General features: G+C 45.2%; 2 protein-coding genes across 3 annotated transcripts in view; both read left to right on the top strand.

Moving 5' to 3' along the window:
• The window catches only part of LOC307172210 (complexin-3-like), a 10,049-nt gene extending 8,353 nt beyond the window's left edge, over positions 1–1,696 (top strand). For both annotated transcript variants that reach the window (XM_079894349.1, XM_079894350.1), the window contains 2 exons: positions 885–972; positions 1,466–1,696. In XM_079894349.1, coding sequence (XP_079750475.1) covers positions 885–972; positions 1,466–1,681 — 304 coding nt within the window. In that variant the 3' untranslated portion in view covers positions 1,682–1,696. The remainder of the gene's footprint in view (positions 1–884; positions 973–1,465) is intronic.
• A 2,078-nt stretch (positions 1,697–3,774) lies between these two features.
• On the top strand, positions 3,775–22,863 carry cyp11c1 (cytochrome P450, family 11, subfamily C, polypeptide 1). Its single transcript, XM_079894351.1, has 9 exons — positions 3,775–3,985; positions 16,718–16,873; positions 17,563–17,777; positions 18,232–18,435; positions 20,225–20,391; positions 20,863–21,029; positions 21,286–21,364; positions 21,868–22,068; positions 22,743–22,863. The coding sequence occupies exons 1-9, from the start codon at positions 3,840–3,842 to the stop codon at positions 22,857–22,859; spliced, it is 1,452 nt and encodes a 483-aa protein (XP_079750477.1). The 5' UTR covers positions 3,775–3,839; the 3' UTR covers positions 22,860–22,863.
• Positions 22,864–24,800: the final 1,937 nt, after the last annotated feature.

The following is a 24,800-nucleotide window of genomic DNA, read 5'->3' as shown; positions in this document are numbered from 1 at the left end:
CATTTACTGGAGAAGAAGCAACTGAAGATATGAAGTCTTGATTAATGAAAATGTATTAAAATATTAGAGTGAGTTTTCCCTTTGAATTAAGTTTATTTTTCTGACTCCACTGGCGGATATTTCTTCTTGATCCTGAGCCCATACACACACACACACACACACACACACACACACACACACACACACACACACACACACCGGATCTGATGAAATCATGATGTTTAAAGTCCCCCTGTGGTGTAAATCCAGCGTTTAATGTTGTTTATGTGTCTATGTGGAGTTTTTAATATGCTTTAAGACAAACCATGTGTAAGTTCATAAGTCGACACCATTGCTGAGTATTTCCTCCTTAAAACTGCAGTGAACCAAAGACAGTCTCAAAAACACGCTTTGAAATCGCTGGTGTTTCTGACGTCACAAACTACCTTGTAACCAATCAGGTCAACGTGTGATCGTCAACCAGTGGATCTCTGAGCTGAGTGAGTGAGTGGAGGCGGGGCTCATTTGCATATTCATAGAACCGCGCATACTAAATGAGGCAAGGGTGTCGAGTTACATTCAAGATATTTTAAGACCAAAAAAACAAATATCTCATTTTGGTGATGAAAGATGAGTTTTAAGGGATAATATGATTGACTACAGGGCTTTAAATGTAAAACAAAATGCTTTTTATCGCCACTGTCCATCCAGATGTGAAGACATCAGGTCAGAACATCAGCAGATCTTCAGTTCAGGCAGATTTCTTTGTCTTAAAGCACTTTAAAAACACCACATAGACATAAACAACAGTAAAAGCTGGATTTTCCCCACAGGGACTTTAAAAGTTGAGGTCGAGACTGTTGAGTGTGTGAACCGGCTGACGCTCTCTCTCGCCCGCTCTATAGGAAGCTTCGTGAGGCGATGAACGCTCGGAAGAACGCAGAGAGAGCTGCGATGAGGCTCCATTTCAGGAGCAAGTACCAGCTGACCAAGGTTAACACACACCGCACACACACAAGACCATATAAGGCTCTTTCACAACAAGAGCGAGAACTAATGACAGCTCTATCAGCGTTTACACCAGCGGCGATCATGTGCTGTTCATTATAAGAGCTGCGGTTTATGACGCCTGTCGCTTTAAATGCTCCAGCTCTTAAAGCAGGATGGATTCTGATTGGCTCTCAGGGTATAAGTTATGACATCACAAATACTGATAAACACTGGAGGGAAACTCAGGAAACTTTCTTGTATGATGGTTAATGGGGTTTGTGTTTGAGAGAAACGTGCAGAAGTTGTTCTGAATCTCTCAACACTCCTTCTGATGCTCATGTTTATCTGCTGCCGTATCTTGCAGTGAAGAGGGAGAGACGATCGCTCTCGGGATTTAAGATCAGAATGACAATCATTAAAGTCCAGAGATCTGACGTTAGTGTATCGTGTCCTGACTCCTCCAGCTCATCTGTCTGTTCTCTTCTACACGTCCCAGAATGCCGAGGACCGGGAGCGTGTGCGTGTGGCGGGGGGGAAAGTGTGCCTCCCCCGAGATCTGGCCAAGATGGTTCGGTCCGACACTGATGATGGAGACGACGGCTTCAGTGTGATCAGAGCCTTGCAGAGCCTGCGCTTCAGCAAACACACACACACACACACACGCACACGCACACGCACGCCAGCCGAAGCAGAGCCGTGCCGAGTCATGTGACTCTCAGAAACACACACACACACGCACACACACACACACACACTCACACACACGCACACGCACACGCACGCCAGCTGAAGCAGAGCCGTGCAGAGTCATGTGACTCTCAGAAACACACACACACACACACACACACACACACACGCACGCCAGCCGAAGCAGAGCCGTGCAGTCATGTGACTCTCAGAAACACACACACACACGCACACACACACCAGCCGAAGCAGAGCCGTGCCGAGTCATGTGACTCTCAGAAACGCACACACACACACACACACACACACACACACGCACACCAGCCGAAGCAGAGCCGTGCCGAGTCATGTGACTCTCAGAAACACACACACACGCACACGCACACCAGCCGAAGCAGAGCCGTGACGAGTCATGTGACTCTCAGAAACACACACACACACACACACGCACGCCAGCCGAAGCAGAGCCGTGCCGAGTCATGTGACTCTCAGAAACACACACACACACACACACACACACACACACACACACGCACGCCAGCCGAAGCAGAGCCGTGCCGAGTCATGTGACTCTCAGAAACACACACACACACTGTGTACCTTTTAAACTTCAAACACATCTATCTTTTATTTTATTTTAAGTTACAATATTCTATATTCTACTAAAGTTATGTATTGTGACTGTAATTGATTCATTTGATCTCATTTTAATACATTTTTGTACATTATCTTATTTAATCTGTTAAACAAATGCTTTTTTTTGTTCGATTTTATTTACATTTTTTATACATTTATTTATTGATTTATTTTAATTTTAGTACTTATTTATTCTTTTTAGATTTTCTCCGAACCCCAGTTTGATGTGATGCGTTATAGAAGTCAAAATCATGGCGGAAAAAGGTCAAAATTGTCACTTAAGACTTATGACATAAAAAGTTGAAATTATGACTTAAAAAATCTAAATCAACTTAAGTCATTATGAAAAAAATGTACATTGACATACTTAGTCATAATTTTGAGATAAGTCATAATTATGAGATTCAAAAGTTTAAATGATTACTTTGTCATAATTTTGACTTATGTCACAATGACTATTTGATAATGTCAACTTTTTATGTCATAATTATGATTTATAAAAGCATGATGTCAGAAATGTGCTTCCAAGCCACAAGTTTTCAAAAGACTGTGTTCGAGCTTCTTGTGTATTCATAAACATCTCCTAACATCTGACTCCAGTAATACTGCATATGACTGAACATTAAATAAAATATGCGAATGTGATGTGTGCTTTCAGTGTCGTGGCTGTTCTGTTTATGGACATGATATGACCTGACGTGTGTCTCGTCTCTGAGCTCTGCGGCTCATGTTGCTCTTCTCTTGACCTTGACCTGCACAGTAACTTAAAAAGTCATAATTATGAGTTTCAAAAGTTTAAATGATTACTTTGTCATAATATTTCTTTGGTAAATCTTAATTGAGACGAGACGTGATCAATGATCAAAATCATGGCATAAAAAAAGCCAAAATTGTCACTTAAGGGTTATGACATAAAAAGTTCTAAATATTACTTTCTAATTATCAAAATCGACTTAAAAGTCATTATGAGTCATTAAAAAAATGACATTTTGACCTGTGTGAATTATGACAGTCATAATTATGACTATCATCTGAGCTTAAAGGTCAAAATGATGAGATTCAAAAGTTTAAATGATTACTTTCTGTCATAGCTGTGACTTAGTTTGTCATAATTACTATGTGATAGTCAACTTTTTATGTCATAATTATGGTTTATAAAAGCATGATGTCAGAAATGTGCTTCCAAGCCACAGGTTTTCAAATGATTGTGTTTGTGTTCAAGCTTGTGAACGATTTCAAATGATTGTGTTCGAGCTTCTTGTACGTGTTTCATGTCTTCTGGATCATAAACATCTGACTTTTACAGTAATATTGCCGATACACAGAATAAAAATGCACATCGCGATTGTTCTGTTTATGGACACGAACTCGTCCGATGACCTGACGTGTGTCTCGTCTCTGAGCTCTGCGGCTGATGTGTTGTTCTTCTCTTGACCTTTGACCTGATGTGGCAGTAACTCACGGGTGCTGTCGAGGACACACACACTCTGAAGTGTGTGTTAAAGGGATGAGGAGTGCAGTGTGATCCAGCAGAGAGAGAGATCAGCATGCGGGCCGTGCGAGACTTCTGGGAGATTCCTCACACCGGGAGCAACGGATGGATAAACCTGATGCGCTTCTGGAGAGAGGGAAGATTCAGCCTCCTTCACAAGCACATGGAGGACAGCTTCAGACGCCTCGGGCCCATTTACAGGTGCGGCATCACACACACACATACAGGTGCAGCATCTCTCTCACACACACGTACAGGTACAGCATCTCACACACACACACACATACAGGTACAGCATCACACACACACACACGCACACACATACAGGTGCGGCATCTCATACACACACACACACATACAGGTACAGCATCTCACACACACGCACACACACACACACATACGTACAGGTACAGCATCACACACACACACATACAGGTGCGGCATCTCACACACATATACAGGTGCGGCATCTCACACACACACACACACATATACACACATACACATACTAACATCTTCATCTTGACATTTAAAAAAGTAACAAATCCTTCCCTCGATGGATTCCCTTGGGAATGAATGGAATGCGAGGAATGCTTCAGTTCACACAGAAAAACCTAAAAATGCTCAAAATTCTAACTAAAAATGCTAAAACTTTACCAAAAAAAATGATGTTATAATGTCTGCATGTGTATCTGAATACACACTGAATGAACTGGCTTTAGGACCCAGCGGAACAGCTCATTTGCTCCATATAGAGATATAAGGACATCTAGAGTCTGAAATATCATGGTATATTATTATTTTATTTTATTTTTTTCACAAGATGTCAAAGACACCCAATGTAAGATATTTTGAGCTGAATTAAAAGATTTAGGCATGAAAATGTGAGTTATTTTGAATTTAAGTTGAAAGAATGGTCTGAAATTACTATTTATTTATTGATCAAATCTAGTAATTTAAAGGTAAATAAAATAAAAAATGCATTAAAAAATAGAAAAAGAATAATCAAAAAGAAATAAAATAAGCTTTCTGAAAAAAAAAAAAACAAGTATAATTTTAGGGCTTCGGGTGATTTTCACCGGCGAGGGACAGATGAAGGTTTATTAACCACATACAAATGATCATCTTCAATTATCACTTTACAGTAAGGTCTCATTAAAGCATGAACTAATAATGAGCAAAACGTGTTTACAGCATTTATTAACCATTAATGGGTTAATAAAAATGATTGTTAATTCACAGTGTATCAAGTAATGTTAACAGATGCAACTTTTGATCTAAACAAATATTAACACTTTACAAAAAGGTTCCATTAGTTAATGCCTTAACTAATATTAATTAACAATGCGCAATACTTTTGTTGCAGTACCGATTCATCTTTAACATCAATTAATACAACTGTTCATGTTAGTTCAGGTTCATTAACGTTGCATATTTTTAAATCCTAAAACTATTTATTTCTAGGTTTCAAAATCAGTTTGAATGTTTTTGTTTTTCCTGACTTTTATGATTTTATATGATGTTAATATTTCCAATCACTTAAACCTTCGCACAAACATTTCTGAATTATAATTATATCATGTAAGATTATTGTGTAAATTTAGACTAATTAGTCACGTTAATAAGCTGTTTTGTTCATGCCACAGTGCAGAAATTTGTTTTTATTTGTTTTAAGATTTTGGTAAAACTTTAATTTAGGGTTCAATTCTCACTATTATAACTATATTATAACTATAAATAGTTGCTTATTATCATGCATATTATTAGGATTTTGGCTTTGTATTAGTACTTATAAAGCACATATTAATGCCGTATTCAGCATGATCATATTCTACATCCCTTAACCCTGCCCAATACCTAAACTTAACATCTTACTAACTCGTAATTAGGAGTTTGTTGAGGCAAAAGTCGTAGTTAATAGTGAGAATTGGATCCTAATCTAACGTGAGACCTTCATAAAGATGTTTGAAACTGATTCTCCACTGCTAACATGAGCTTCTTCCTCAGTGTTTCTGTCTGGTTTTTTAATGAACATTTTATTAGAGTGAAGTGAGTTTGTGCTTAAAAAATGTATAAAATAATAATACGTTTTATTTATATAGCGCCTTTCGAGAACCCAAGGACACTTTACATAATATTGACAAAGAGTTATTATAGTCCAGACGTGAGGTTATAAAAGCATGGACAACAGTTTCAGCATCTAAACACACAGGTAAACACACAACACAGCTGAGACAGATAAACACACAACACAGCTGACACAGGGAAACACACGACACAGCTGACACAGGGAAACACACAACACAGCCGACACAGGGAAACACACAACACAGCCGACACAGGGAAACACACGACACAGCTGACACAGGGAAACACACGACACAGCCGACACAGGTAAACACACGACACAGCTGACACAGGCAAACACACGACACAGCTGACACAGGGAAACACACAACACAGCTGACACAGGTAAACACACAACACAGCTGACACAGGTAAACACACAACACAGCTGACACAGGTAAACACACAACACAGCTGACACAGGGAAACACACGACACAGCCGACACAGGGAAACACACGACACAGCCGACACAGGGAAACACACGACACAGCTGACACAGGGAAACACACGACACAGCTGACACAGGGAAACACACAACACAGCCGACACAGGTAAACACACGACACAGCCGACACAGGGACACAGGGAAACACACAACACAGCTGACACAGGGAAACACACGACACAGCTGACACAGGGAAACACACGACACAGCTGACACAGGGAAACACACAACACAGCTGACACAGGGAAACACACAACACAGCTGACACAGGGAAACACACAACACAGCTGACACAGGGAAACACACAACACAGCTGACACAGGGAAACACACAACACAGCTGACACAGGGAAACACACAACACAGCTGACACAGGGAAACACACGACACAGCCGACACAGGGAAACACACAACACAGCTGACACAGGGAAACACACGACACAGCTGACACAGGGAAACACACAACACAGCCGACACAGGGACACAGGGAAACACACAACACAGCTGACACAGGGAAACACACGACACAGCTGACACAGGGAAACACACGACACAGCTGACACAGGGAAACACACAACACAGCTGACACAGGGAAACACACAACACAGCTGACACAGGGAAACACACGACACAGCTGACACAGGGAAACACACGACACAGCTGACACAGGGAAACACACAGCACAGCTGACACAGGGAAACACACAACACAGCTGACACAGGTAAACACACAACACAGCTGACACAGGGAAACACACGACACAGCTGACACAGGCAAACACACAACACAGCCGACACAGGTAAACACACGACACAGCCGACACAGGTAAACACACGACACAGCTGACACAGGCAAACACACAACACAGCCGACACAGGGAAACACACGACACAGCTGACACAGGGAAACACACCTGACACAGGGAAACACACGACACAGCCGACACAGGGAAACACACAACACAGCCGACACAGGGAAACACACGACACAGCTGACACAGGGAAACACACAACACAGCTGACACAGGGAAACACACAACACAGCTGACACAGGGAAACACACGACACAGCCGACACAGGTAAACACACAACACAGCTGACACAGGGAAACACACCTGACACAGGGAAACACACGACACAGCCGACACAGGGAAACACACAACACAGCCGACACAGGGAAACACACGACACAGCTGACACAGGGAAACACACAACACAGCTGACACAGGGAAACACACAACACAGCCGACACAGGGAAACACACGACACAGCTGACACAGGGAAACACACGACACAGCTGACACAGGCAAACACACAACACAGCCGACACAGGTAAACACACGACACAGCCGACACAGGTAAACACACAACACAGCCGACACAGGGAAACACACAACACAGCCGACACAGGGAAACACACGACACAGCCGACACAGGTAAACACACGACACAGCCGACACAGGTAAACACACAACACAGCCGACACAGGGAAACACACAACACAGCTGACACAGGGAAACACACAACACAGCTGACACAGGGAAACACACAACACAGCTGACACAGGGAAACACACGACACAGCTGACACAGGGAAACACACGACACAGCTGACACAGGCAAACACACAACACAGCCGACACAGGTAAACACACGACACAGCCGACACAGGTAAACACACAACACAGCCGACACAGGGAAACACACAACACAGCCGACACAGGGAAACACACAACACAGCCGACACAGGGAAACACACAACACAGCCGACACAGGGAAACACACGACACAGCCGACACAGGGAAACACACAACACAGCCGACACAGGGAAACACACGACACAGCCGACACAGGTAAACACACGACACAGCTGACACAGGCAAACACACAACACAGCCGACACAGGTAAACACACGACACAGCCGACACAGGTAAACACACAACACAGCCGACACAGGGAAACACACAACACAGCCGACACAGGGAAACACACAACACAGCCGACACAGGGAAACACACAACACAGCCGACACAGGGAAACACACGACACAGCCGACACAGGTAAACACACGACACAGCCGACACAGGTAAACACACAACACAGCCGACACAGGGAAACACACGACACAGCTGACACAGGGAAACACACAACACAGCTGACACAGGGAAACACACAACACAGCTGACACAGGGAAACACACGACACAGCTGACACAGGGAAACACACGACACAGCTGACACAGGCAAACACACAACACAGCCGACACAGGTAAACACACGACACAGCCGACACAGGTAAACACACAACACAGCCGACACAGGGAAACACACAACACAGCCGACACAGGGAAACACACGACACAGCCGACACAGGTAAACACACGACACAGCCGACACAGGTAAACACACAACACAGCCGACACAGGGAAACACACAGCACAGCTGACACAGGGAAACACACAACACAGCTGACACAGGGAAACACACAACACAGCTGACACAGGGAAACACACGACACAGCTGACACAGGGAAACACACGACACAGCTGACACAGGCAAACACACAACACAGCCGACACAGGTAAACACACGACACAGCCGACACAGGTAAACACACAACACAGCCGACACAGGGAAACACACAGCACAGCCGACACAGGGAAACACACGACACAGCCGACACAGGGAAACACACGACACAGCCGACACAGGGAAACACACGACACAGCCGACACAGGGAAACACACGACACAGCTGACACAGGGAAACACACAACACAGCTGACACAGGGAAACACACAACACAGCTGACACAGGGAAACACACAACACAGCTGACACAGGGAAACACACAACACAGCCGACACAGGGAAACACACAACACAGCTGACACAGGGAAACACACAACACAGCTGACACAGGGAAACACACAACACAGCCGACACAGGGAAACACACGACACAGCCGACACAGGTAAACACACGACACAGCTGACACAGGGAAACACACAACATAGCTGACACAGGGAAACACACAACACAGCTGACACAGGGAAACACACAACACAGCTGACACAGGGAAACACACAACACAGCTGACACAGGGAAACACACAACACAGCTGACACAGGGAAACACACAACACAGCTGACACAGGGAAACACACAACACAGCTGACACAGGGAAACACACGACACAGCCGACACAGGGAAACACACGACACAGCCGACACAGGGAAACACACAACACAGCTGACACAGGGAAACACACGACACAGCTGACACAGGGAAACACACGACACAGCCGACACAGGGAAACACACGACACAGCCGACACAGGGAAACACACGACACAGCCGACACAGGGAAACACACGACACAGCTGACACAGGGAAACACACAACACAGCTGACACAGGGAAACACACGACACAGCCGACACAGGTAAACACACGACACAGCCGACACAGGGAAACACACGACACAGCTGACACAGGGAAACACACGACACAGCTGACACAGGGAAACACACAACACAGCCGACACAGGGAAACACACAACACAGCCGACACAGGGAAACACACAACACAGCCGACACAGGGAAACACACGACACAGCTGACACAGGGAAATACACAACACAGCTGACACAGGGAAACACACGACACAGCCGACACAGGGAAACACACGACACAGCTGACACAGGCAAACACACGACACAGCTGACACAGGGAAACACACAGCACAGCTGACACAGGTAAACACACAACACAGCTGACACAGGTAAACACAACACAGCTGACACAGGCAAACACAACACAGCTGACACAGGCAAACACACGACACAGCCGACACAGGGAAACACACAACACACACAGCACAGCTGACACAGGCAAACACACAACACAGCTGACACAGGGAAACACACAACACAGCTGACACAGGGAAACACACAACACAGCTGACACAGGGAAACACACAACACAGCCGACACAGGGAAACACACAACACAGCTGACACAGGGAAACACACAACACAGCTGACACAGGGAAACACACAACACACACGACACAGCTGACACAGGGAAACACACAACACACACAGCACAGCTGACACAGGCAAACACACAACACAGCTGACACAGGGAAACACACAACACAGCTGACACAGGGAAACACACAACACAGCTGACACAGGGAAACACACAACACAGCCGACACAGGGAAACACACGACACAGCCGACACAGGGAAACACACGACACAGCCGACACAGGGAAACACACGACACAGCCGACACAGGGAAACACACAACACAGCCGACACAGGGAAACACACGACACAGCCGACACAGGGAAACACACGACACAGCCGACACAGGGAAACACACGACACAGCCGACACAGGGAAACACACAACACAGCCGACACAGGGAAACACACAACACAGCCGACACAGGGAAACACACGACACAGCCGACACAGGGAAACACACGACACAGCCGACACAGGGAAACACACGACACAGCCGACACAGGGAAACACACAACACAGCCGACACAGGGAAACACACGACACAGCTGACACAGGGAAACACACGACACAGCTGACACAGGTAAACAACACAGCTGACACAGGGAAACACAACACAGCCGACACAGGGAAACACACAACACAGCTGACACAGGGAAACACAACACAGCTGACACAGGGAAACACACGACACAGCTGACACAGGGAAACACACGACACAGCCGACACAGGGAAACACACGACACAGCCGACACAGGTAAACACACGACACAGCCGACACAGGCAAACACACGACACAGCTGACACAGGGAAACACAACACAGCTGACACAGGCAAACACACGACACAGCTGACACAGGGAAACACACAACACAGCTGACACAGGGAAACACAACACAGCTGACACAGGCAAACACACGACACAGCTGACACAGGGAAACACACGACACAGCTGACACAGGGAAACACAACACAGCCGACACAGGGAAACACACAACACAGCTGACACAGGGAAACACACAACACAGCCGACACAGGCAAACACACAACACAGCTGACACAGGGAAACACACGACACAGCTGACACAGGGAAACACACGACACAGCTGACACAGGGAAACACACAACACAGCTGACACAGGGAAACACACAACACAGCTGACACAGGGAAACACACGACACAGCTGACACAGGGAAACACACAACACAGCTGACACAGGGAAACACACAACACAGCTGACACAGGGAAACACACAACACAGCTGACACAGGGAAACACACAACACAGCTGACACAGGGAAACACACAACACAGCTGACACAGGGAAACACACAACACAGCTGACACAGGGAAACACACAACATAGCTGACACAGGGAAACACACAACACAGCTGACACAGGGAAACACACAACACAGCTGACACAGGGAAACACACAACACAGCTGACACAGGGAAACACACAACACAGCTGACACAGGGAAACACACAACACAGCTGACACAGGGAAACACACAACACAGCTGACACAGGGAAACACACGACACAGCCGACACAGGGAAACACACAACACAGCTGACACAGGGAAACACACGACACAGCTGACACAGGGAAACACACAACACAGCCGACACAGGGACACAGGGAAACACACAACACAGCTGACACAGGGAAACACACGACACAGCTGACACAGGGAAACACACGACACAGCTGACACAGGGAAACACACAACACAGCTGACACAGGGAAACACACGACACAGCTGACACAGGGAAACACACGACACAGCTGACACAGGGAAACACACAGCACAGCTGACACAGGGAAACACACAACACAGCTGACACAGGTAAACACACAACACAGCTGACACAGGGAAACACACGACACAGCTGACACAGGCAAACACACAACACAGCCGACACAGGTAAACACACGACACAGCCGACACAGGTAAACACACGACACAGCTGACACAGGCAAACACACAACACAGCCGACACAGGGAAACACACGACACAGCTGACACAGGGAAACACACGACACAGCCGACACAGGGAAACACACCTGACACAGGGAAACACACGACACAGCCGACACAGGGAAACACACAACACAGCCGACACAGGGAAACACACGACACAGCTGACACAGGGAAACACACAACACAGCTGACACAGGGAAACACACAACACAGCTGACACAGGGAAACACACAACACAGCTGACACAGGGAAACACACAACACAGCTGACACAGGGAAACACACGACACAGCCGACACAGGGAAACACACGACACAGCCGACACAGGGAAACACACGACACAGCCGACACAGGGAAACACACGACACAGCTGACACAGGGAAACACACAACACAGCTGACACAGGGAAACACACAACACAGCTGACACAGGGAAACACACAACACAGCTGACACAGGGAAACACACAACACAGCCGACACAGGGAAACACACAACACAGCTGACACAGGGAAACACACAACACAGCTGACACAGGGAAACACACAACACAGCCGACACAGGGAAACACACGACACAGCCGACACAGGTAAACACACGACACAGCTGACACAGGGAAACACACAACATAGCTGACACAGGGAAACACACAACACAGCTGACACAGGGAAACACACAACACAGCTGACACAGGGAAACACACAACACAGCTGACACAGGGAAACACACAACACAGCTGACACAGGGAAACACACAACACAGCTGACACAGGGAAACACACGACACAGCCGACACAGGGAAACACACGACACAGCTGACACAGGGAAACACACAACACAGCTGACACAGGGAAACACACGACACAGCCGACACAGGTAAACACACGACACAGCCGACACAGGGAAACACACGACACAGCCGACACAGGGAAACACACGACACAGCCGACACAGGGAAACACACAACACAGCCGACACAGGGAAACACACAACACAGCCGACACAGGGAAACACACGACACAGCTGACACAGGGAAATACACAACACAGCTGACACAGGGAAACACACGACACAGCTGACACAGGGAAACACACGACACAGCCGACACAGGGAAACACACGACACAGCCGACACAGGGAAACACACGACACAGCTGACACAGGCAAACACACGACACAGCTGACACAGGGAAACACACAGCACAGCTGACACAGGTAAACACACAACACAGCTGACACAGGTAAACACAACACAGCTGACACAGGCAAACACAACACAGCTGACACAGGCAAACACACAACACAGCTGACACAGGGAAACACACAACACACACAGCACAGCTGACACAGGCAAACACACAACACAGCTGACACAGGGAAACACACAACACAGCTGACACAGGGAAACACACAACACAGCCGACACAGGGAAACACACGACACAGCCGACACAGGGAAACACACGACACAGCCGACACAGGGAAACACACGACACAGCCGACACAGGGAAACACACAACACAGCCGACACAGGGAAACACACGACACAGCCGACACAGGGAAACACACGACACAGCCGACACAGGGAAACACACGACACAGCCGACACAGGGAAACACACGACACAGCCGACACAGGGAAACACACAACACAGCCGACACAGGGAAACACACGACACAGCCGACACAGGGAAACACACGACACAGCCGACACAGGGAAACACACGACACAGCCGACACAGGGAAACACACGACACAGCCGACACAGGGAAACACACGACACAGCTGACACAGGGAAACACACGACACAGCTGACACAGGTAAACAACACAGCTGACATAGGGAAACACAACACAGCTGACACAGGGAAACACACAACACAGCTGACACAGGGAAACACACGACACAGCTGACACAGGGAAACACACGACACAGCCGACACAGGGAAACACACGACACAGCCGACACAGGTAAACACACGACACAGCCGACACAGGCAAACACACGACACAGCTGACACAGGGAAACACACGACACAGCTGACACAGGGAAACACACAACACAGCTGACACAGGGAAACACAACACAGCTGACACAGGCAAACACACGACACAGCTGACACAGGGAAACACACAACACAGCTGACACAGGGAAACACAACACAGCTGACACAGGCAAACACACGACACAGCTGACACAGGGAAACACACGACACAGCTGACACAGGGAAACACAACACAGCCGACACAGGGAAACACACAACACAGCTGACACAGGGAAACACACAACACAGCCGACACAGGCAAACACACAACACAGCTGACACAGGGAAACACACGACACAGCTGACACAGGGAAACACACGACACAGCTGACACAGGGAAACACACAACACAGCTGACACAGGGAAACACACAACACAGCTGACACAGGGAAACACACAACACAGCTGACACAGGGAAACACACAACACAGCTGACACAGGGAAACACACAACACAGCTGACACAGGGAAACACACGACACAGCTGACACAGGGAAACACACGACACAGCTGACACAGGCAAACACACAACACAGCTGACACAGGGAAACACACAACACAGCTGACACAGGGAAACACACAACACAGCTGACACAGGCAAACACACGACACAGCCGACACAGGGAAACACACAGCACAGCCGACACAGGGAAACACACAACACAGCCGACACAGGGAAACACACAACACAGCCGACACAGGGAAACACACAACACAGCCGACACAGGGAAACACACAACACAGCCGACACAGGGAAACACACAACACAGCTGACACAGGGAAACACACAACACAGCTGACACAGGCAAACACACAACACAGCTGACACAGGGAAACACACAACACAGCTGACACAGGGAAACACACAACACAGCCGACACAGGCAAACACACAACACAGCCGACACAGGCAAACACACAACACAGCCGACACAGGGAAACACACAGCACAGCTGACACAGGGAAACACACAACACAGCTGACACAGGCAAACACACGACACAGGGAAACACACAGCACAGCCGACACAGGGAAACACACAACACAGCCGACACAGGGAAACACACAGCACAGCCGACACAGGGAAACACACAACACAGCCGACACAGGGAAACACACAGCACAGCCGACACAGGGAAACACACAGCACAGCTGACACACAACACAGCTGGCACAGGTAAACACACGTGCTGAAACACACAACACAGCTGACACAGGTAAACACACAACACAGCTGACACAGGGAAACACACGTGCTGGAAGAGTTTTTGTTTGTTGTTAACAACAAACAAAAACTCTTCCAGCACGTGTGTTTACCTGTGTCAGCTGTGTTGTGTGTTTACCTGTGTCAGCTGTGTTGTGTGTTTACCTGTGTCAGCTGTGTTGTGTGTTTACCTGTGTCAGCTGTGTTGTGTGTTTGCCTGTGTCAGCTGTGTTGTGTTTACCTGTGTCAGCTGTGTTGTGTGTTTACCTGTGTCAGCTGTGTTTGTAAAAGACCATCAAGCGGTATCTCTGGTCATAATCAGTCCTTCACTGACCAATCAGCGTTCATTAGCAGAATGCTAGCGTGTTATGGGCAACAACAACTCAACCTGTAAGAAATAGAAAGGACATAAGTACTCGTTCATTCAACTGTCGACCTATAACCCATGTTGAATTGCAAAACCTCGATCATATCAGGGGATCTTTCCTCAACTAGATTGTTCGCCACTCTTAGAAGAGCTGTCTCTGTACTGTGACGAAAGCCAGACTGAAGAGGCTCATGTGGGTTATATTTGTCCAAATGGGATTGTAGTGAGGCGATCACCTTTCCTAGGAATTTTGCCAAGAAGGGAAGGTTGGAAATGGATCTTAAGTTCTGTAGATTGTGTCGTCAAGGCCAGGTTTAAGTGACCGCAGCTGTTTTCAGTCCAGGCGGAACGTAACCAGTGATGAGGGATCTATTAATCAAGAGGTTAATAGGCGTAATGAGAGAAGGCAGAATGTTTGAGAAGGTGTGTTGGTACAGGATCAAGCTGACAGGATGAGGAGTTAGATTGGTAGATATTGTCAATTTTATTTACAAAAAATATATACCTTCCAGACTTCATTTCCAAAATGTTCAGTCTAAATAAATATAAATAAATATTATTTAGATACATTTTTAATGCTTCATTTATAATACATGACAAAACGAGAGCATCACAGTAATTCGTAACAATTATCTTGTTTTTATAATCGTTGGAAGCCAGAATCATCGGTCGGCCCAGTGAGTCCAGGCTGACGATCTCTCTCTCTCTTTTACACACACACACACACACACACACACACTCTCTCAGGGAGAATCTGGGCTCTCAGAGCAGTGTGAACATCATACTGCCGGTGGACACCGGCGAGCTCTTCCGCTCCGAGGGCCTCTACCCGAGACGCATGACCCTGCAGCCCTGGGCCACACACCGGGAGACTCGCAAACACAGCAAGGGCGTCTTTCTCAAGTCAGTGTGTGAGAGTGAGCGAGCGAGTGAGTGAGTGAGTGAGTGAGAGAGAGTGAGACAGCAAGAGAGCGAGAGTCCGAGTGAGTGAGTGAGTGAGTGAGTGAGAGTGAATGAGAGATTGAGAGTGAATGAGAGAGCGAGTGAGAGAGTGAGCGAGTGAGTGAGAGTGAATGAGAGAGTGAGAGAGAGAGTGAGTGAGTGAGTGAGAGTGAATGAGAGAGTGAGCGAGTGAGTGAGTGAGTGAGAATGAATGAGAGAGCGAGTGAGAGTGAGCGAGTGAGTGAGAGTGAATGAGAGAGTGAGCGAGTGAGTGAGTGAGAGTGAATGAGAGAGTGAGCGAGCGAGTGAGAGTGAGAGTGAATGAGAGTGAGAGTGAATGAGAGAGAGCGAGTGAGTGAGCGAGTGAGCGAGCGAGTGAGTGAGTGAGCGAGTGAGTGAGCGAGTGAGTGAGCAAACGAGTGAGTGAGAGTGAATGAGTGAGTGAGAGTGAATGAGAGAGTGAGCGAGAGAGTGAGTGAGAGTGAATGAGTGAGTGAGAGTGAATGAGAGAGTGAGCGAGAGAGTGAGTGAGTGAGTGAGTGAGTGAGTGAGAAAGAGAGAGTGAGCGAGTGAGTGAGCAAGCGAGTGAGTGAGAGTGAGTGAGAGTGAATGAGTGTGTGTGTGTGGCACTAAAGTAAGTGTGTGTGTAGGAACGGGGCGGAGTGGCGGTCAGACAGGCTGCTGTTGAATAAGGAGGTGATGCTCTCTTCAGCTGTTCGCCGGTTTCTTCCTCTGCTGGACGACGTGGCTCAGGATTTCTGCCGATCCCTGCGCCAGCGGGTGGAGGTGGGGGGGGCGGGGGAGACGGGTCAGCGCAGTATGACTCTTGACCCCAGTCCTGACCTCTTCCGCTTTGCCTTGGAAGGTCAGCTTTCTTGTTGAGTTTAAACGCAAATCTTGAATAAATTGTTATAATATAATGTGCTTTATATTCATTTATTAACAAATAATCTCAGAATCTCAAAATCTTTCATTTTTACTTAAAGATGAATCGCTTGTATTCCTCATTTGTAAATCACATGCTAAATGAATAAATGTAAATGTCAGTTTTGTTGAAAAAGAAAAAATATTTCGGGGTGAGAACGCTTGTTGTTTGGATATTGAGATGTGGGCGTGGCTCTCAAACTTGGAGGCGGATCTGAATGGGAGCTTGCAGTGGATCGTAAGAAAAGGGGCGGGGTTTAAGTAGGCTAAATGATTTAAATGATTGATTGGAGAAAACCAGCCATATAGAGACATAGTGACATTCTGATTCAAAATGACCAGGTAAAAAACTGATATCAAAAATATTTTTTGATTTGACACGTCTCTGTCTCCAGCGAGCTGCCATGTTCTGTACGGCGAGCGCATCGGTCTGTTCTCGTCCTCTCCGTCTGAAGAGTCTGAGCGCTTCATCTGGGCCGTGGAGCGAATGCTGGCCACAACTCCGCCGCTGCTGTACCTGTCCCCCCGCCTGCTGCTGCACCTGCGCGCCCCCCTGTGGACACAACACGCCACTGCATGGGACCACATCTTCACTCACGGTGCGTCCCTCGCTCACACAGCATGTGGTGTGTTGTGTGCAGTGTTGGGGAAAGTTACTTTTTAAAGTAAATCCCAAAATCCCCCAAAAAGTTACTAATTGTGTTACTTTGTAACTTTTTATCAAAGTAATGCGTTACTTTACTTTTGCATTACTTTTTCTCACCTGGGTTGGGCTTGCTTGTTTGTTTTTAATAACAATAAAAAAAGTTATATTTTTGGCAAATGTTAAGGCCCTTTCACACCAAAAGTGAAGTGAATAATCCTCAGACTGAAGGAAATGCATATTTACGCCTGTACAGTAGAGTACAGTAGAGTACAGTAGAGGTAGAGTACAGTAGAGTACAGTAGAGGAGTACAGTAGAGGTAGAGTACAGTAGAGTACAGTAGAAGTAGAGGAGTACAGTAGAGTACAGTAGAGGTAGAGTAGAGGTGGAGTACAGTAGAGGTGGAGTACAGTAGAGGTGGAGTACAGTAGAGGACCGTAGAGGTGTACAGTAGAGTACAGTAGAGGTGGAGTACAGTAGAGGTAGAGGACCGTAGAGGTGTAGAGTACAGTAGAGTACAGTAGAGTACAGTAGAGGAGTACAGTAGAGTACAGTAGAGGAGTACAGTAGAGGAGTACAGTAGAGTACAGTGGAGGCGGAGTACAGTAGAGGCGGAGTACGGTAGAGGCGGAGTACGGTAGAGGCGGAGTACGGTAGAGGCGGAGTACGGTAGAGGCAGAGTACAGTAGAGGCGGAGTACAGTAGAGTACAGTAGAGTACAGTAGAGGTGGAGTACAGTAGAGTACAGTAGAGGTGGAGTACAGTAGAGTACAGTAGAGGTGGAGTACAGTAGAGTACAGTAGAGGATTACAGTAGAGGATTAATGTAGAGGTAGAGTACAGTAGTGGTAGAGTACAGTAGAGTAGAGGTAGAGGAGTACAGTGGAGGTAGAGTACAGTAGAGTACAGTAGAGGAGTACAGTGGAGGTAGAGTACAGTAGAGTACAGTAGAGGATTACAGTAGAGGATTAAAGTAGAGGTAGAGTACAGTAGAGTACAGTAGAAGTAGAGTACAGTAGAGGTAGAGTACAGTAGAGGTAGAGTAGAGGTAGAGTACAGTACAGTGGAGTACAGTATTGTACAGTAGAGGGCGCCACTCAAACAAACCTTTCAGCTTCTGTTATTCTGGATTAAAGAACAATAGGATACAGGAGAAGGAAGTTCAACACTCTTATTTATAAATCTAATCCAAAGTCATTTTTGCTTATTAGTATGGTTGAATTAGATCATTGAAGGTCAGCAGCAAAGACATTGGCTAATAAAGTGAGATTAAATACATAAAGTATATTTGTGTAATTGAATATAGTAAATTATAAAACTTTTGCGTAACATTCTGAGATTGCATTTTACTGTTTTTATTCATTTTGAGGAATACTGAATGTTTTCGTGTAAGTGAGATAAGTAAATGCATGTTCACGTTTAGTCTAGAACTAAAATAACCATCATGTTTACACAGCACACACACACACACACACACACACACACACAACACCGCCTCACTTTATTTCTCTCAACATGGGGACAGGAGAGCTGTCAGTCAATGAATGTGAAAAAGTAACTAGCGTTACTTATTTGGAAAAGTAACTTAGATATTTTGTTGTAAATTGAAAAAGTAATGCATCACTTTACTAGTTACTTGAAAAAGTAATCTGATTACATAACTCATGTTACTTGTAATGAGTTTCCCCCAACACTGGTTGTGTGCATGTGTTTATGTGTGTGTGTGTGTGTGTGTGTGTTTGCAGCGGAGGCGCGCATCCAGCGGGGGTATCAGCGTCTGCAGACGGGGGCGTCCGGAGGCTCTGAGGGGCGTTTCCAAGGCGTGCTGGGGCAGCTGATCGACGCGGGGCAGTTATCATTAGAGCTGATCAGAGCCAACATCACCGAACTGATGGCCGGCGGAGTCGATACGGTACAATCTCACATGCACCGACCAACAAACTGACAACAACTTATAGCAATAGTTCATGCAAAAGCGTCATAGTTTAGTTCTGTCATGAAACTCTAGATGGCGCATAAATATCTGTAAGATATTTTTTCGCTCTGTCCATCCATTGAAAGGGAACGAACTTGTCACAGTATTTCTCATTTAAATAATTAATATGCAGAATAAAGGGGCGGGCCTGGTTGAGTTAGTTAGTAGTGTGTTGAAACTGGCGGTTATGGTAAGGGGCGGGACATTTCCCAAACACGTTCGAAGCGCTCGACCAATTACAACACTCTGCTCCAGCCAACCAATCTGAGCACAGCATGCTTTTCAGAAGGAGGGGCTTCATAGAGACAGGAACTAAACAGACCGTTACTGACAGACTGGGAAGAGAGGAGCTGAAACAATGGAGAATGTGGGAGAATTAATGTGTTTTATGAATATTCAATCACTCAGACCGCCGTCCCGCTGCAGTTTGCTCTCTTCGAGTTGGCGCGCAACCCTGACGTACAGGAGCGTGTGCGAGCGCAGGTGCTGTCGTCATGGCAACAGGCATCAGGAAACCCCCAGAAGGCCCTGCAGGGGGCGCCACTGCTGAAAGGAACTGTGAAGGAGACACTGAGGTAAGAGAGAGGCCAGATCATCAAGAATATCATCAGAAAGACAAGTAAGCTTTATAATTTCACAGCAGCTTCACAGTAATAAACAGGAGAATAACAGAATCACTGATGAAACTTCATCAAATATGAGACAAACTTAGACTCAGGAGTGAAGCAGCTCTACAGAAGAAGAGAGAGTCACTATTCAGATCAAGTTCTGTTCTCATCTGATCAGTGGCCATATGATTACAGACGCTGAGAGTGTGTTTGTGTGTTTCAGGCTGTATCCAGTGGGAATCACCGTCCAGAGGTATCCGGTTCGAGACATCGTCCTCCAGAACTACCATGTGCCGGCAGGGGTGAGACAAACACACAAACACACACACACACACATCTGACCGAATCAGGAAAATCGCAACATTTTCACATTATTAACCTTTGTGCTGTGTTGAAAATCCTTAAGCAAAACTGGTGTTTCCCAGTGTTTTAAACTGCTTGTAAACCTCCAGTAATGACCAAATATTGGATTGCATCTTTTTATCAACTTCTTTTCTTTCAGTTAGCACAGGTTTTGGCAGATATTCAGATATTTCAGAGATATTTTACTCATAGCAATTTCTAGGGGTGCCAATAATTATGCATTGGAGAAAAACATTTATTTCATAATGTGATTTTCCCCCATTCTTTTACTTCAATGAAAGGTTAGATTTTTTTGTGAAATTATTTAATGAAAGATCAAAAGGATAAACAATGCAGATTTTGCACATATTTACCAAGGGTGCCAATAGTGGAAATGCTCTGAACAACATGAGGGTAAAATACATGTGACTGTCAGCATCCCTGATGTGAAGCGGTGTTTCAGACGCTGGTGCAGGTGTGCCTGTATCCTCTGGGCCGGAGTCACGAGGTGTTCAAGAGCCCGCAGCGCTTCGAGCCGGGCCGCTGGGCCACAGCTGAGCCGGGTTCTGGAGGAGGGTTCCTCTCCCTGGCGTTCGGCTTCGGCTCCAGACAGTGTGTGGGTCGCAGGATCGCAGAGAACGAGATGCAGCTGCTGTTACTTCACGTGAGTTACTGCAAGAGAACAACACCTGATCACACACAAACCGGATCGAGTCACAGCAAAGTCACGGATTCTGAGACTGACAACCGTCTGCGTGCTCTAGATTCAGCCTTAGAGTCGTTCCCATTGAAATAGATGCATCTATCCAGAAGTATACGTTAGGAAAAACATCCCTTATTTACAAACACTGAGCCTCAGTTGTGCACGCGTGGCCAAAGGCAAGGGTTTATTATTTAAAAAATGAAATTCTTGATAGTAAATAAAGTTAACTTAACTAAAATAAAATATTAGAACGTTTCAGCAACATTTCTCACTTTCATTCAGTTTAATTTGAAGTGCTAAAATAATTCAAACTAAATAAACTAAAAACAAAAAATAATAAAAACTTTATAGACATTAAAAAAACTAACACAAAAACAACAAAATGCCTGAAACTTTAACCAAACTTAAAGTGAAAACAGAAGATATTACAGTAAAATCTAATTCAGAATATTAACAAAATTGTAATAGTATAGATATGATATTAAAACAACACTGGTTAGATTATACACTGTAAAACAATTATTTTAAAAACGTTATTGGATTGGATTATAATATCATTATAGGATTTCTTTTACAGGAAAATACTACTTCAGTCTTTCTACTAATTCAGTGTGTTTCTGTGTGTGTGTTTGTAGATTCTGAGGAACTTCAGACTGAGTGTTTCATCCACAGAAGATTTGAACACCAAATTCACACTCATTCTGCAGCCCGAGTCTCCGCCCAGAATCACCTTCACCACACTCTCACATTAATCAATCAATCAATCAGTCAATTCATCAATCCATCAATCAATCATCCAATCAGTCTCTGCGGTCTGAGATCGACCAACACCATCAGCAACACCTTCATCTGCAGGCTTGAACAAGTGAACTTAAAAATTACACTCAAATTTAACATATAAAATATACTTCAGGATATTAAATAATGCACTTTTTAAAATATGCTTTCAGTGCATCGTTACAGTGATAATTCTGAGCATACAGTTTAAAAGATACCTAAAATATATAAGTACACTTTAAAAATTACACAATACTTCCACTTTAAGAGTATTTTTATGAAATATGTTTTTAAAAATATATATACTTAAAGTATGTTCAAAGTTTTATTGTGAAAATATGTAAGAGCATGATTTTAATATAGATTTTAATACAGATACAAATGCAATGCACTATTGGAAAAGGAAATGTATTTGAAATGCAATAAAGTATTTTCTGATCACTACTTTCAGTGTGAAACACTTATATTCATTCCTTTGCCCGACGCTTTTCTCCCTGGGAGCCGAAGCCTCGATCTGAACATTTAAGACGAGTGTTTGTTCTGGATCATGTGGAGAATCCACACATGATGTTCAGATTCTTCTGATTCCTCTAAACAAAGAGCGCACGTGTGTGTGTGTGTGTGTGTCCTTCGGTGTTCAGATGAATCGACCTTTGACCTTGACTCGTGTGCGGTCCCCGTCAGCCTGAGTCCTGTAGGTGGCGCTGCAGAAGATCAGTGTGTCTTCAGATGTCTTGAGACTCCCTCAACACGAGACACGACCCTCAGGTAGGAGAACATCTGTCATATCTTATATCAACATCATATCTTCATGTCAGCGTGTTTATGTCGATGTCCGACTCTGAGAACCAAGTATCCGAACGCCTGGAAAAACTTCTTACATAATCGTTTGTGGTCAAAGTTCAGCTCTTTGTTTCAGTGTTCATGATCTAAAGTGGTTCAGTCATAACAATAGAGCTGATGCTCCTCCAGATCTCAGTCTGATATATAATTCAATCGTTTTTTAGCTGTAAAACCACTTTATTGTCTGTTTTTGCATGAGCTTGCTTTGATTCCTGTGTTCCTGCTTCTGCTCAAAGGTTTGTTTGTCCACTAGCTACTGATTTACTGCCCGCTTCAGTCACTGCAAACACTGTGACTTTATTACTGTTGCTCTGAACTGATAAAAAGGCTTTCAGAGAAAACAGCACATTCTGAGATGCTCAGAGGTCAAAGGTCACAGGTCTTCATAATCAGCTCACTCTAGTGATTCAAGCTTTGGTCGTTTAAATATGAGCATATGAAGATATTTAAACAGCAACTCAAGTCTGTTTTTTAAAAACTTCTACTTGAACTTGAAACTGATTCCTATTCTTATATCAGTTCTGTCACAGGTGAGATTCACTGTCAGTCAGAAACAGGAGGACGTTTTCATTCAAGAGAGCGTTTGATCGGACTAAAGAAAAATATGCTTTATTTCTATAGTGTTTTTTACAGTTCTGTTTCATAACAGAATGAACAGCAGAAAATGTTTTTTTAACTAGTAAGCATAAAAGCACTGCGAAAAATGATGCTCTAACTCAGATATTTTCCAGCACAAATATTTAAACACTCTTAAATCAAGATACATTTGCATAAAGTTGTTTTCTGAAAAATGAACCAAATGTTTGTGCTTAACAGAAGAACAAATATCTGCCAATGGAGTCAAAAATAATCTTGTTTTCCTTTTAAAATAAGTTATTTCTTTTGACCCCATTGGCAGAATTAATTTACATAAAAATAAAATTAATTGAAATAAAAATAAGTGTATTTTAATCAGTTATAATTGCATTTATTCACTGCAAAACACGATAAAAATTTTCCACGAAAAAACAAATTTAGTGATTAAACTTATTTAAAATGAAAATAAATGTTTTCTATATTAATTAATTTTTGTT

The sequence above is a fragment of the Squalius cephalus genome, assembly GCF_949319135.1.
Source record: "Squalius cephalus genome assembly, chromosome: 15".
In the NCBI taxonomy this organism is placed as follows: domain Eukaryota; kingdom Metazoa; phylum Chordata; class Actinopteri; order Cypriniformes; family Leuciscidae; genus Squalius; species Squalius cephalus.
Note: the sequence above shows the minus strand (reverse complement) of the source record. Positions and strands in the feature narration are given on the sequence as shown.